General features: G+C 45.0%; 1 protein-coding gene across 1 annotated transcript in view; it reads left to right on the top strand.

Annotated features, from left to right (window-relative positions):
- MAPKAP1 (MAPK associated protein 1) overlaps positions 1 to 15,295 on the top strand; it is a 433,900-nt gene that overhangs the window by 48,112 nt on the left and 370,493 nt on the right. The window contains exon 2 of the mRNA XM_082263170.1: positions 10,969 to 11,288. Within this exon, the coding sequence (XP_082119296.1) occupies positions 11,033 to 11,288 (256 nt within the window). The 5' untranslated portion in view covers positions 10,969 to 11,032. The remainder of the gene's footprint in view (positions 1 to 10,968; positions 11,289 to 15,295) is intronic.

Here is a 15,295-nt window from a genome sequence, read left to right on the forward strand (position 1 = left end):
TCGCACAGCCCGGTCAGACGCACAACACTAAGTCGCACAGCCCGGTCAGACGCACAACACTAAGTCGCACAGCCCGGTCAGACGCACAACACCGAGTCGCACAGCCCGGTCAGATGCACAACACCGAGTCGCACAGCCCAGTCAGATGCACAACGCTGAGTCGCACAGCCCGGTCAGACGCACAACGCTGAGTCGCACAGCCCGGTCAGACGCACAACGCTGAGTCGCACAGCTTGGTCAGACGCACAACACCAAGTCGCACAGCTTGGTCAGACGCACAACACCAAGTCGCACAGCCCGGTCAGACGCACAACGCTGAGTCGCACAGCCCGGTCAGACGCACAACACTGAGTCTCACAGCCCGGTCAGACGCACAACACTGAGTCGCACAGCCCGGTCAGACGCACAACACCAAGTCGCACAGCCCGGTCAGACGCACAACGCTGAGTCGCACAGCCCGGTCAGACGCACAACACTGAGTCTCACAGCCCGGTCAGACGCACAACCCCGATCGCACAGCCCGGTCAGACGCACAACCCCGAGTCGCACAGCCCGGTCAGACGCACAACCCCGAGTCGTACAGCCCGGTCAGACGCACAACGCTCAGGTAGTAACAGGTACTCCCAGATACTCAGGTACTCACAGATACTCAGGTACTCACAGGTACTCACAGATACTCAGGTACTCACAGATACTCAGGTACTCACAGATACTCCCAGATACTCACAGGTACTCCCAGATACTCACAGGTACTCACAGGTACTCAGGTACTCACAGATACTCAGGTACTCACAGATACTCAGGTACTCACAGATACTCACAGATACTCAGGTACTCACAGGTACTCAGGTACTCACAGATACTCCCAGATACTCAGGTACTCACAGATACTCCCAGATACTCACAGATACTCCCAGATACTCAGGTACTCACAGATTCTCAGGTACTCACAGATTCTCAGGTACTCACAGGTACTCACAGGTACTCACAGATACTCAGGTACTCACAGATACTCAGGTACTCACAGATACTCCCAGATACTCAGGTACTCACAGATATTCCCAGATACTCAGGTACTCACAGGTACTCACAGATTCTCAGGTACTCACAGGTACTCGCAGATACTCAGGTAGTAACAGGTACTCACAGGTACTCAGGTACTACACTACACCCTCAGTCAGTGTACAATCTCAGTCACCAGTCTTACTTACCTAGTGTATGTCCCTTTAAGTCTGACTCTAGCAGTTCCTGGCTTTTTTTTTTTTTTTTTTTTCCCTCAGATGGTCAGTCTCCGCTCTGCACCCGCCTCCCTCTGTCACTTCCCGGTCAGCCTTTGCTCCGCTAGTCTCCTCTGCTCCCTCTCTGTCAGGGGGGGGGGGGGGGGGTCCGCACCACTCGCCGCCCGCCGCAAAAAAAAAAAGGGGGGGGTTTACTGTACCGCTCGCCACCCGCGATAAGAGAGGGGGGGGGTCCCGACCCGCTTGCCGCTCGCTTCTGGGGGGGGGGGGGGGGGGTTCGAGCGCCGCTCCCCGCCGCTGCTCTCCTGGGGGGGGGGGGGGTTACTCACACGCGGTCGGTCGGTCGGTCGGTCGGTCGGTCGGTCGGTCACGCACAACACACTCCTCTCTCCTGCACGCCCTGACAGCCTCTGATCCCGCGCTCTGCTCCTCTGCTCCACAGCACCACCTGCTGGACCATTGCGATGTGCTTCAGAAACATGCAGAAACATGCAGCAAGACCTGTTTTTTCATGCGTTGAGGTTTATTGTGACCCATTAATATTGAATGGGCTACCTAACACCGTGTGCCGCAATATGAAACAAAAAAGAAAAAAATGCCGGGCTCTTAGGCTCGGTTCACACTACGTCCCTCCGACTTAGGGGACGACCTGTGAAGTTGCGTGCAGCGCGACTTGCACAGACTTCATAAAATAAATGTCTATGCAAGTCACTCCAGGTCGCCCCGAAGTAGTACAGGACCCTTTTTCTAAGTTGGAGCGACTTGTGTCACTCCTATTAGAACGGCTCCTGTACCAGTCAATGGACCGCGACAGTGCTTGACTTGTCAGGCTGACCAAGTCGCCTGACAAGTCAGACTAGTGTGATTGGACACTTACTGTACCCACAATGTACATAAATAAACAGCATGTTGCAAATGTCAGAAACATGCCTACTTTTGCCTACTGTTCCTTTAATTATACTAAGTCTTAAGGCTCATTTAGACTTGCGGCACCCTGTGAAGAGCGATCCAAGGTGGACCGCTTCCTCAGGCGGTGTTCGACAGGTGGTAAGTAGGTGATATGTCGCCTCCTCGCCCCCTGATTTAATCCCCAAAACCCACACCACCATACCAGCAGTTCAACCCTATTCAGATAAATGGTTTGCATTGACAGGCGACAGCGAGATCATTTTTGTAATGTGATGCAGAATGTGTCCACCCCCATCCACTGCCTTTGCAGCTTAAAGTAGTTTGAAAGGCAAAAAAAAAAAAACTGTGTGCAGCAGCCCCCCTTGTCCCCCCTAATACTTACTTGAGCCCCATCTTGATCCAGCGATGTTGCACGAGAGTCTCGGCTGTTGGGCTGACCATTTGTTTCCGCTGCGGTCAAAGTCAGTGAGCCAATAAGGCGAGATTGGGGGTGGGGCAGAACCGTGGCTCTGTGTAACGCTCATGCGTTTTTTGTTAGTGAATGGATTTGCATCTGCAGAATTATTACACTCAGTAGTCATGTAGAGAATGTGTTGAACAACATATCCAACTCTCAGGACTTCATCACTGTGTACAGCCTGTTATGCAAATATACATACACTCAATATGATGTTCCTGGAGTGATAGAATGTATATGATAGAATAGAGGTGAGAGACGGGCAATAGAATGGTGAGCACTTAGTAGTAGTATTCAGGAGAGTGGTAGGTGATGATAGTATGCAGATAGGTTTTAGCAATCATGTATAGTAACAGGTGGTAGGGGACAGCAGATGAAGTATGCAAGAGAGAGTAACCTAGTGCAATGATAGGTGATGGTAGTCCCAAGAGCTAGCAATCTATGCAGATGATAGAAATAGCTTAGATAGTAATAGTCCCTTTAGTATGCAGTAGTAGATAGTGAAAGTTAGGTTGAGGAAGGAATCCCCTGCGGGGTACTTATCACTAGATGGGTTAGTAGTAGCAAGGTCCAAGAGTAATGGAGTAATCCGGTAGCGAGATACTGGATCGGTAGCGAGGTTCCGGTCTTGTTCAGGCAAGGGGAATAGCTTGAAGCTCCGGCAGCATTGGACAAGACAAGGCAACATGCGGTTTGAACGAGCAATGAGTGAGAGAAAGCCGGCGATTGAAATAGCCGCTCATAGCGGCGCCTGGCGATGACGTCATTGCCCTTAAAGGTGTATGAGTTCCATTTGGATAGCAAGATGGGACGCAATATTAAGAGAGAAATGTGGAAATAAGGGTACCAGAGGTACCAGAACATTACAGTACCCCCCCCCCCTTAAGGCCGGCTCCGGAAGGCCTCTAGAACTGGTTTTTCCGGGTATTTCGAGTGGAAATTGCGAATCAGTCTAGGGGCATGTATATCGGAGGTATCCAGCCAGGTGTCGTCTTGGGGCCCATAGTTCTTCCATCGTACTAGATATTGGAGTCTTCTTCTATGGATACGAGAATCCAGAATCTCCTTTATCTCAAATTCTTCTCCGCCTTCAACTTGTACAGGAGGTGGAGGTGAGATGGTAGGCCTTATTCCTTGGTTAGGAACATGGGGCTTTAGTAGAGACACATGGAAGATGGGATGTATCTTGAGGTCTGTTGGTAATGTGAGTTGTACTGCAGCTTTTCCAATAAGCTTCTTTATTGGGAAAGGTTCCAGGAATAAAGGTCCAAGTTTTTTACTAGGGATCTTTAAAGCGGAGTTCCACCCAAAAGTGGAACTTCCGCTTTAGGGAGTCCTGACCCCCCGACATGCCACATTTGGCATGTCATTTTTTGGCCGCGGCGCCCTGAGCGGAAGTTCTCCTCTCCCCCTCCCTCCCTGCAATCTTCTGGGACACGTCAGAGGTCCCAGAAGATTGCCGGCCAATCACGGCGCGCAGCGCGACTCGCGCATGCGCAGTGGGCACCCGGCTGTGAAGCCGCAAACTGTAACAGCCGGGTGCCCACAGCAGTGATGCCGGCGCCGTGGGAGAGGATCGAGGCTTCCGGCGGCCGCATCGCTGGACCGTTGGACAGGTGAGTAAATGGCTGGAACTCCGCTTTAATCTCAAATTTTTTGTAGAAAGCCAAACAAGATCCCCAATGGCATATTGGGGAGAGGGTTTTCTACGAAGGTCGTAGTACCTCTTTTGTTGGCTATGGGCATGTGAGATGGTGGTGTTGAGTAAACCCAGGGAATCCTTTATTTGGGTAAGATAATCATAGGCCACTGGATTACTTGATGGCAAGATACGTGGTGGAAGAAGTGTGGGATGAAACCCATAGTTTAAGTAGAATGGACTTTGTTTAGTAGTGCTGTGGGTCGCGTTGTTATAGGCGAATTCCGCCAGCAGGAGGAGGTCCACCCAATCGTCCTGTAGATATGAAGTATAGCAACGTAGATATTGCTCAATGCACTGGTTGACTCTTTCTGTCTGTCCGTTGGTCTGAGGGTGGTAAGGAGAAGTAAGTTTTCGCTCTATTCGTAGAATCTGACATAGAGCTTGCCAAAACTTTGAGATAAACTGTGAACCACGGTCAGACAGAAGTGTTTTTGGAATACCATGTAACTTAAAGACATGTTTCACAAGTAATTCCGCTGTTTGCTTGGATGAAGGTAGTCTTCGGATAGGAAAGAAATGTGCCATCTTGGTCAGATGGTCCACTGACACTAAAATGGTGTTGAATCCTTTGGAAGGTGGTAGTTCTACTATAAAGTCTAAGGACACCACTTCCCATGGAACCTGGGGTATTGGTAAACTACAAAGTAGACCCGATGGTTTTGTAGTGTCAATTTTGGACCTTGCACAGATGTCACAAGATGAAACGAACTTTTGTACGGTCGTCTTCATGTCAGGCCACCAAAATTGCCTAGTAAGTAAATTGAATGTTTTAGTCATACCCATATGTCCTGCCATAGGTACATCATGCGACAATTCCAAGATCTTGGTTCGCATAGTAGGGGGTATGTATAGTTTATCGTTGTAATAGAGGAAGCCTTCTGCATCAGCATTTAGTTGTGGTGGAGGTGAATCCAGTCCTATGCTGTGCAAAATCTCTTCCTTCAGGGAATGGACAACACCGACAATACGTTCATAGGGTTTTATAGGAACTGAGGGAACCTCGGCGTAGCTATCTTCGGTTAATCGTGAAAGCGCATCCGCTTTTTTATTTTTGTCTGCAGGTGTATAGGTCACTAGAAAATAAATCTCAAAAAGAATAATGACCATCGTACCTGCCGGTGGGAAAGAGTTCTATTAGTCTGAAGGTATTGAAGGTTTTTGTGATCTGTGTATATAAGGATTGGCAATCGAGTACCCTCAAGTAGGTGTCGCCAATTCTCTAATGCCAGTTTTATGGCTAGTATCTCTTTTTCACCCACTGGGTAATTCACCTCGGGGCTGCTTAGTGACTTTGAGAAGAAAGCAACTGGGTGAAGTGGTGAAGTGTTTGTTGGTCGTTGTGAGAGAACTGCTCCTACTGCCATATTTGACGCATCTACCTCCAAAATATATTGAAGGGATGGGTCTGGATGGCGTAGTATGGGAGCAGAAGTAAAGCTTGATTTCAACAAGCAGAAAGCTCCATTTGCTTCTTCTGACCATTTGAATTGTTTTTTTGTACTTGTGAGTTGTGTGAGAGGTCTCACAATAGCAGAGAAGTTCTTGATGAACTTTCTATAGTAGTTAGAGAATCCGAGGAATCTTTGTAATGCTTTGCGAGTTGTTGGCACAGGCCAATCTAGAATACAGGATATTTTGCTCATGTCCATTTTGATTCCATTTTTGGATATAATGTATCCTAGGAATAGTACTTCCTCTTTATGAAATAAACATTTTTTTAATTTAACATATAAATTATGTGCAAGTAGTCTTGACAACACGAGTCTTACATGTTTTATGTGTTCAGATAAGGAATGAGAATAAATAAGTATATCTTCCAGATATACTACAACACAAACATCAAGCAAGTCTCTGAATATGTCATTTATAAATCGTTGGAAGGCTGCGGGAGCATTACACAACCCAAATGGCATCACGATGTACTCAAACAGTCCGTATCTGGTTCTGAATGCTGTCTTCCATTCATCCCCGTCACGGATTCGAATTAAGTTGTATGCCCCTTTTAGGTCCAATTTCGAAAAGTAGGAAGCTCCGCGCACCTGTTCTATAAGTTCAGGAATAAGAGGTAAAGGATAATGATCCTTTATTGTAATGGTATTTAATTGTCTGAAATCAATAATAGGCCTGAGACTTGAATCTTTATTGCGGACAAAGAAGAGTCCTGCAGCAGTGGAGGAAGTAGAAGGTCTGATGAATCCTTTCGCCAAATTTTCATCCAAGTATTCCTTGAGATGAGAGAGTTCATCCTGTGAAAGAGGATAAACGTGACCGAAAGGCAATTTGCTATTAGGGAGTAGATCGATACAACAATCATAGTCCCTATGGGGAGGCAACACTTGAGCGTTTTTCTCAAGGAAGACTTCCGACAAATCCTGATAACATATTGGTATAATCTCATCTGACACCACAGACAGGATCCTTCCATGTGATGCGAGATTACACGTGGTTTCGCAGTAGTGAGAAGAGAAGGTTAGAGTTCTTGTTTTCCAATCGATGATTGGTTGATGTATGTGTAACCAGGGAAGTCCCAAAATAATGGGAAAATGTGGTGAGGTCAGTACATCAAAAGTGGTGGTCTCCACATGAGACCCGTCAGCAGTGACAAGGAGTGCCTGTGTCTGATTAGTGATGGGACCAGAGGATAACGGAATACCGTTAACCACTTGCCGACTGCATAACGCCGATCTACGTCGGCAGTCAGCCCCTCACAGGCAAAGTGACGTAGGGCTACGTCACTAGCTTGTGAGGGTCTAGGGAGCGAGCGCGCGCCCCCGGAGGCGCGCTCCCGCGTGGTCACGGGCCCCCCCGCGCGTGTGACCGGCGGACCCGATGTCCGCCGGTCACTCGGCGATCGGCGGGGGAGAGGGAGAATGTCAGGCAGCTTGTGTAAACAAGCTGCCTGTCATTCTCCTTGCTGTTAGGATACTGATCACTCGGATCTAGTATGTAGATCCGTTGATCAGTGTCCATACAGCTCAAGCCCCAGCCAATCACAGTAGAAAGCACGCCCCTAGGGATACACACAGCCCCTCCCTCCCAAATAAAGTTAACCCCTTCACTACCAGTGTATTTTTACAGTAACAGTGCATATATATAGCACTGATTACTGTAGAAATGTCACTGGTAACCCCAAAAGTGTCAAAAATGTCAGTCAAGGGTCCGATCTGTCCGCCCCAATGTCGCAGTACCGCAAAAAAAATCGCAGATCGCCGCCATTACACGTTAAAAAAAAAAACAACAAAAATGACAGAAATCTTTCCCTTTGTTAGTAAACGCGATAACTTTTGCGCAAACCAATCAAAATACGCTTTTTGCGATTTTTTTTTTACCAAACATAGGTAGCATAAAACAAATTGGCCGAAAAAGTAAAAAAATTTTGATATTTAAATTTTTTTTTGGGGAATTTCATATAAAAAAATGTGAAAAATATTGCTATTTTTGCAAAATTGACGCTCTTTTTTTGTTTATAGCGCGTGATCAAAAAATCGCACAGGTGATCAAATACCACCAAAAGAAAGCTCTGTTTGTGGGAAAAAAAGGACGCCAAATTCGTTTAGGTACAGCGTCGCACGACCGCGCAATTGTCCGTTAAAGTCACGCAGTGCCGAATCGCAAAATACCCCCTGGTCGGAATGGGGGTAAAATCTTCCGGGGCTTAAGTGGTTAATGAAACTAACAGAGACAGGTTTAAGTTTTGAAATAATAGGTATTTTATTTAAGGTAACAAAACCAAGTATCAATGTAGTTCCCACAACATCCTGTGTCGACCATAGCCTTGGTGGTGATCCTAGTTTGGTCCCACTGTAATGTCAAATGAATAAAAAGATAAGGATTAGAAAATGAAGTTGTTAGTCCCCCTAGCAAGACATTTGAACACTCACCCTCTTTTTTGCGGACAAGGGGACAGCCGTTTATCAAATGATCCGGGGATGCGCAGTACATGCAGAGATGTTCGGTTTTCCTCCTGGCACGTTCGGAAAAGGTCAAAGGTGGGCGTATCATTCCTACCTCCATAGGAGTAGGGTCAACAGGCAACATCCGAGAAGGACTGGACAATGGCAATCCCATCTTCTCAGCCTTTCTTTCTCGCAGTCGTCTGTCAATATTGATACTGGTCTGTATCAGGCCATCCAAGGTGTCAGGTAAATCCGCTCGGGCGAGCTCGTCTTTAACGGCTTCTGATAGGCCGAGTCTGAACTGCGTTCGCAAGGATATGTCATTCCACCCTGAATCAAGGGACCATCTTTTGAAATCTGCCACGAAGTCCTCAACAGGTCTCCTTCCTTGTTTTTAAAGCCCTCAATTGGGTATCAGCAGTACTCTGCCTATTGGGGTCTTCATATAAACTAGCGAGTTGCGCTAGGAATAAAGGATAGGAGTTAAGAAGTGGGTCATCTTTCTCAAAGAGAGAGTCTGCCCAGGCCCGGGGATCACCCGTCAGATAGGAAATAGTGGTACAGACTTTGATTTGGTCAGTGGGGTAGGTATGAGGTTTCAACAAGAATAGCAATCGACATGCGTTTTTAAATTCACGAAATTTACTCCGATCACCAGTAAACACTAGAGGAGGGTTTGTTTATCTAAAGCCCCGTACACACGTACCGATGGTCGGCATACAAATGTTCCTCTTTTCTCCCCGGGATGTCGGTGTCTGTTGAAAAGTGCAAAGACAGCACAAGGACAGCACAAGAATTTTGTCTGCAGACTTCAGCTGACTGCAGAAGTGATGTCATGTAATGGTTAACTTTCCCTGTGTTTTTAATTTTCTGAGCATGCCCAGTCTTGCAAATCTGCAGTCTGTCGGCCGAATTCTGTACTGACAGGCGAACAATCGTCCGTTCTGGTGTCCGCAGACAAAAATTTTCATGTTTGCAAGAAAGACTTTTGTCCGCGGATTGTGCGCAGACATCTGTCGGAGGCACCATACTAACACGCGTACAATCGGCAGATCTTTCGTCCGCCGACGTTTGTATGCCGACGATCGGTACGTGTGTACGGGCCTTTAGGCTCACGGGGCTGAGCAGCAGAGAGCTGCGCAAGACGGCCAACCTGCTGTCTTAAAGCCCGATTTTCGTTTTTTACCTCTGTAAGAGCAAGTATCAATGCATCTACTTGTTGTTTTAATTGCATTACTTGAGTGGGTAATTCTGCTGAATCCATATTTTTTCGGGCTCGTTCAATCTGTATCGCTCATGCGTTTTTTGTTAGTGAATGGATTTGCAGCTGCAGAATTATTACACTCAGTAGTCATGTAGAGAATGTGTTGAACAACATATCCATCTCTCAGGACTTCATCACTGTGTACAGCCTGTTATGCAAATATACATACACTCAATATTATGTTCCTGGAGTGATAGAATGTATATGATAGAATAGAGGTGAGAGACAGGTAATAGAATGGTGAGCACTTAGTAGTAGTATTCAGGAGAGTGGTAGGTGATGATAGTATGCAGATAGGTTTTAGCAATCATGTATAGTAACAGGTGGTAGGGGACAGCAGATGAAGTATGCAAGAGAGAGTAACCTAGTGCAATGATAGGTGATGGTAGTCCCAAGAGCTAGCAATCTATGCAGATGATAGAAATAGCTTAGATAGTAATAGTCCCTTTAGTATGCAGTAGTAGATAGTGAAAGTTAGGTTGAGGATGGAATCCCCTGCGGGGTACTTATCACTAGATGGGTTAGTAGTAGCAAGGTCCAAGAGTAATGGAGTAATCCGGTAGCGAGGTTCCGGTCTTGTTCAGGCAAGGGGAATAGCTTGAAGCTCCGGCAGCATTGGACAAGACAAGGCAACATGCGGTTTGAACGAGCAATGAGTGAGAGAAAGCTGGCGATTGAAATAGCCGCTCAATGCGGCGCCCGGCGATGACGTCATTGCCCTTAAAGGTATATGCGTTCCATTTGGATAGCAAGATGGGACGCAATATTAAGAGAGAAATGTGGAAATAAGGGTACCAGAGGTACCAGAACATTTCACTCTGTATCTGAATGGACGGACACGCAGCAGCTCAGCTTGGTTGCCCCCTTAGCAAGCTGCATGCTGTAGGGGCACTCGGCAGGAAGGAGGTGACCTGAATGAAATGTGACTTTGTGCACTTTAAATAAAATTCAGTAAAAAAACAAAAAAGGGGGGGGCTGTGTGATGCTGTAAAATGGCAGCATGTTGGGCTGCGGGCTTGTGTGAACGGGGGCCCTAAATGAGGCCTTACTTAGCTGCAAGACCTGCCAGTTTAGGACACTTGAGCATAGGTCTTATGGCACTTTTCAACTGCAAGTACCGGCTCGGCCCTGCTTGGCCCGGTTTGCTTTTCCACTGCTGGTACCGCATGGTACGGTGTTGGAACGGTTCGGTACGGTATGGTTTGCTTTTCCACTAAAGTAGTACTAAAGTTAAGTGGGTGGGATAACAAAAATTCTCTGACCAATCAGTGGCTAGTAGTGACTGCATGCAAAGGATTGTGGGATATGGTACCGGTATGGTACCTCTTGGAACCACAATCGAGGTGGTACTGTTTTTGAGAGCCATACCGTTTGGTTCCATGCAGTGGAAAAGCGCCATTATTACAGTACTGTACTACAATGTCCTGGTTATCAAAAACCCCTTATCGGTTAATTCAAATAATAAGAGATGATGTGATAATTTTCTCTCCTTTGTTTGGCAGGAAACGCTTCTCTATAAAGGATTGGATTTTCTGGTGATAAACCCATGTAGCACTGGAAAAGAGAATGGCTTTTCTGGACAATCCCTTGATTATCTTGGCACATATCCGGCAGTCCCATGTGACCAGCGATGACACTGGCATGTGTGAGATGGTGCTCATCGACAATGATGTAGACTTAGAAAAACTGTACCCGTCATCTGTCTCAGGGGAGAACCTCTCGCAGGCACAGGGAAATGGAGAAACCCAAGGCTACATTTATTCTCAGTCCGTTGATATTACGTCTAGCTGGGATTTTGGCATAAGAAGAAGATCAAACACAGGTAAGAAATGGACTGTTAATTGGAATGAATAATTCACTCTAATAAATGTTTTTTTGTTCTTTACCAGTAGATTACTGGTGTACTTGGTATGTCTGTTCCTGCTGAGCCCATGTGTGTAGCTGTTGGGATCTGCTGTCAGTTTGAAGTATTGGTTTATGTATCACAGCTGCTTGTAGAATCCGTTCCGCTGCTTGTTAAAATGGAAATAAATGCTGATACATTGTAGCTAATTGTGGCTGTGTAGGCAACCAACTACAAAATATCTGGTGAGCAAAAAAGAATTCTGGTTGGGCGCACGTCCAGTAAAATCACCTTTAGTGCCTGTTCACATTTGTGCGATGCGGGAAGGCTGCGAATATACAGCGTGTTCCCGCATCGCATTTGCACCCCTGGCAGTTCACACTGCCCTATGCAATACACAGGGGGTGTCAATTAAAAGTTAACGACACCCCCAGATCAGATTGCATATTGCAGTGCGATCTGAAAGTTTGCACAGAATCGCACCATGCGATTTGATTCTGCTGCGGACCATTTGGTAAGGCACCTTACACACGATACTCCTGTTAGAGCATCTACGTTTTCTGGCGTAATTGTAATGCGCGCAATTTATTCTAGCGTTCTGGATATTCAATTGACATTTTGGGTCATTTTAGCGCATTCGCGCGTTTGTGCGCGTTTTTGCACGCATCAGGCGCAAATTACTGACCAAAAATGCAGATTTTTCTATTTTGTTCTTACTGAAGAAAACGCGGCGCTCATTTACGCGGCTGTGTGCATAGGCACATTAAGAATGAATGGGCTCTATTTTAGCTCAGAAAAAAAAACCGCTGTACTGAGCATTTTTAAGCTGCAGTGTGCAAGAGGCCTAAAAAAAATCCCAATAAGTGTATATTGATTGATTTGTGCAAAAGTTATCGCGTCTACAAACTAGGGGATAGATTTATGTCCATTTTATTCATTTTATTTTTCACTAGTAATGGAGGTGATCTGCGATTTTTTTTTTAAATGAAACAGTAAAGTTAGCCCAATTTTTTTGTAGAATGTAAAAGATGTTACGCCCAGAATCGTGATCTTTATTCTAACAAAAAAACTAAATATTGTGATTCTCATTTTATCCGGAATCCCTCTAGTGATGCATCCCAGATTTCTATTCTCTTTCCCCACTGCCTGGGAACACTGTTTGCTCAGCAATGGAGACGGCTTTGGACAGCCTTGTATGATCTGGTCCTGATTGTCCTAGACATAGATACTTCCAGATCAAAATCTGGAATTTCATGGATATTGACTTAAAATTGAAATCTATTGTGATGGAATTAAAGCAATATTGTTTATTTGGCATCCTCTTCAAAGGTAAAAATGAGTGGTAAAAAATTTCAAAAGTAAAAAATGAAATGGATCTGTTCCATTTGTCCTATAAAAAGAAACCCAGTAGGGGTTCCCTTTCTCCCTGATTTTTTATCAGGAAAGTTGAATCTCATCCCACTATTAGAGGTTTACCTTCAGGAAATCTTCAACAGAAAGGGGCCACCTACACAGAAGACCTTATTCCTCATTAACAATCTAAGTTATAATAGTATCCAAGCTGATGTTTAAGTTGTACAGTGAATATACAAAATGATTAAGTTGTCAGGTCTGAATCTTTACCTATTTAACCACTTTACCGCTGAGTACCGTAGTACAACTGCAGCAAAGTGGCTCTTGTAGGTCTGACGACATAGACCTACGTCGCCAGACTCCTCCCCCTGTAGGCGGCGCTCGCGCGCCGCCGGAGGCGCGCTCCCGCTGTTTTCATTCACAGCGGGAGTCGGGCCAGGGGAGGAGCGGCAGCGATCGCCGCTGCTCTGCCCCGATCGTTGGGGAATCCAGTTTGGAGATCTCCTAAGTGACAGGGAGTGACAGATCGGGAGGGTTCAGCATAGCTGAACATGCGATCTGTCCCTGGCTCACTCAGTCACCTCCCCCCCCACACGTTAGTAAGCACCAGGCATATATTAACCCCTCCCTCTCCAATAAAATTAACCCCTTCCCTGCCAGTGTCATTTTTACAGTAACAGTGCATATTTATAGCACTGATTACTGCAGTAATGTCACTGGTACCCCCAAACGTGTCAAAAATGTCAGTCAAGGGTCCGATCTGTCCTCCGCAATGTCGCAGTCCCGCAAAAAAAATCGCAGATCGTCGCCATTACTCGATAAAAAAAACCCACCAAAAATGACATAAATATTTCCCTTCGTTAGTGAACGCAATAACTTTTGCGCAAACCAATCAAAATACGCTTATTGCGATTTTTTTTTTTTTACCAAACATAGGTAGCAGAAAACAAATTGGCCAAAAATTAAAAAAAAAATAGGTTTTTACATCTTTTTTGGGGGGAATTTCATATAAAAAAATGTTAAAAATATTGTTATTTTTTCAAAATCTACGCTCTTTTTTTGTTTATAGCGCAAAAAGTAAAAATCGCACAGGTGATCAAATATGACCAAAATAAAGCTCTGTTTGTGGGAAAAAAAGGACGTAAATTTCGTTTGGGTACGGCGTCGCATGACCGTGCAATTGTCAGTTAAACTCGCACAGCGCCGAATCGCAAAAAGTGGCCTGGACGTAAGACAGCAAAATGCTCCGGTGGTAAAGCGGTTAACTAATCTCCCAAACAACTTGAAAAGCTTCAAGGGAAAGTTTTTTGCAAAAATCTTTTTGGAAGAACTCTCATGGGATTCTTACTAAAATGAAATTGCATCCCTCACATGGCATTGCATGGAAAATATATCCAGTATATGTGTATGTTGCACCATGCAGAGATGTTCCAGTGCCCTCTCAGAATTAGAATCCCACTGTGAACATGGCACAGCATTTCATAGGATCTCTTTAAAGTACAAGTTATTCTATTCACACCAGAAAAATACTGACCCCCTTAAATAGGTAAAGGTAAAAGGGTTCTAAATATAACATTTACGAACAAACAGAATGAATCTCTTTTCTTTCTAATAAACCTTCAAGAACTAAGTGATGGTAAGAAGCCGGCTCTAAGATCCTTTAGGCTCCATTCACACCTGAGCGAAGCGTCTGAGTGTTTTTCTGGCATTTATATGCGTGATTTTGACGCATTTTATGCAGCGTTTTTTTATCAGCCAATAAAGAAAACCATAATCTTGAATCATTTGTTGCTAGGTATTTCAGCTTTTTTATCTTTTCACTTTAGCTTTTATTTATTTTTTATTATTATTCATTTATAATTCTTTTTTCAGTAGGGTAAGGGGTTAGAGTTAAGATTAGGTTCGGGTTAGGGTTAGGATTAGGGGTTAGGTTGTCACGTATTTTGGTTGGAAGCTCGTCTCTGTGCTGGTACATGTGCACGAGCATTAGCTGTATGGGAATGAACAGTAGCTGAAGAAGAATTTGCATTAGCTGTATGGGAATGAACAGTAGCTGAAGAAGAATTAGCATTAGCTGTATGGGAATGAACAGTAGCTGAAGAAGAATTAGCATTAGCTGTATGGGAATGAACAGTAGCTGAAGAAGAATTAACATTAGCTGTATGGGAATGAACAGTAGCTGAAGAAGAATTAGCATTAGCTGTATGGGAATGAACAGTAGCTGAAGAGGAATTAGCATTAGCTGTATGGGAATGAACAGTAGCTGAAGAAGAATTAGCATTAGCTGTATGGGAATGAACAGTAGCTCAAGAAGAATTCGCATTAGCTGTTTGGGAATGAACAGTAGCTGAAGAAGAATTTGCATTAGCTGTATGGGAATGAACAGTAGCTGCAGAAGAATTAACATTAGCTGTATGGGAATGAACAGTAGCTGAAGAAGAATTCGCATTAGCTGTATGGGAATGAACAGTAGCTGAAGAAGAATTAGCATTAGCTGTATGGGAATGAACAGTAGCTGAAGAAGAATTAACATTAGCTGTATGGGAATGAACAGTAGCTGAAGAAGAATTAGCATTAGCTGTATGGGAATGAACAGTAGCTGAAGAAGAATTTGCATTAGCTGTATGGGAATG

Source organism: Pelophylax lessonae, assembly GCF_965119305.1.
Source record: "Pelophylax lessonae genome assembly, chromosome: 7".
In the NCBI taxonomy this organism is placed as follows: domain Eukaryota; kingdom Metazoa; phylum Chordata; class Amphibia; order Anura; family Ranidae; genus Pelophylax; species Pelophylax lessonae.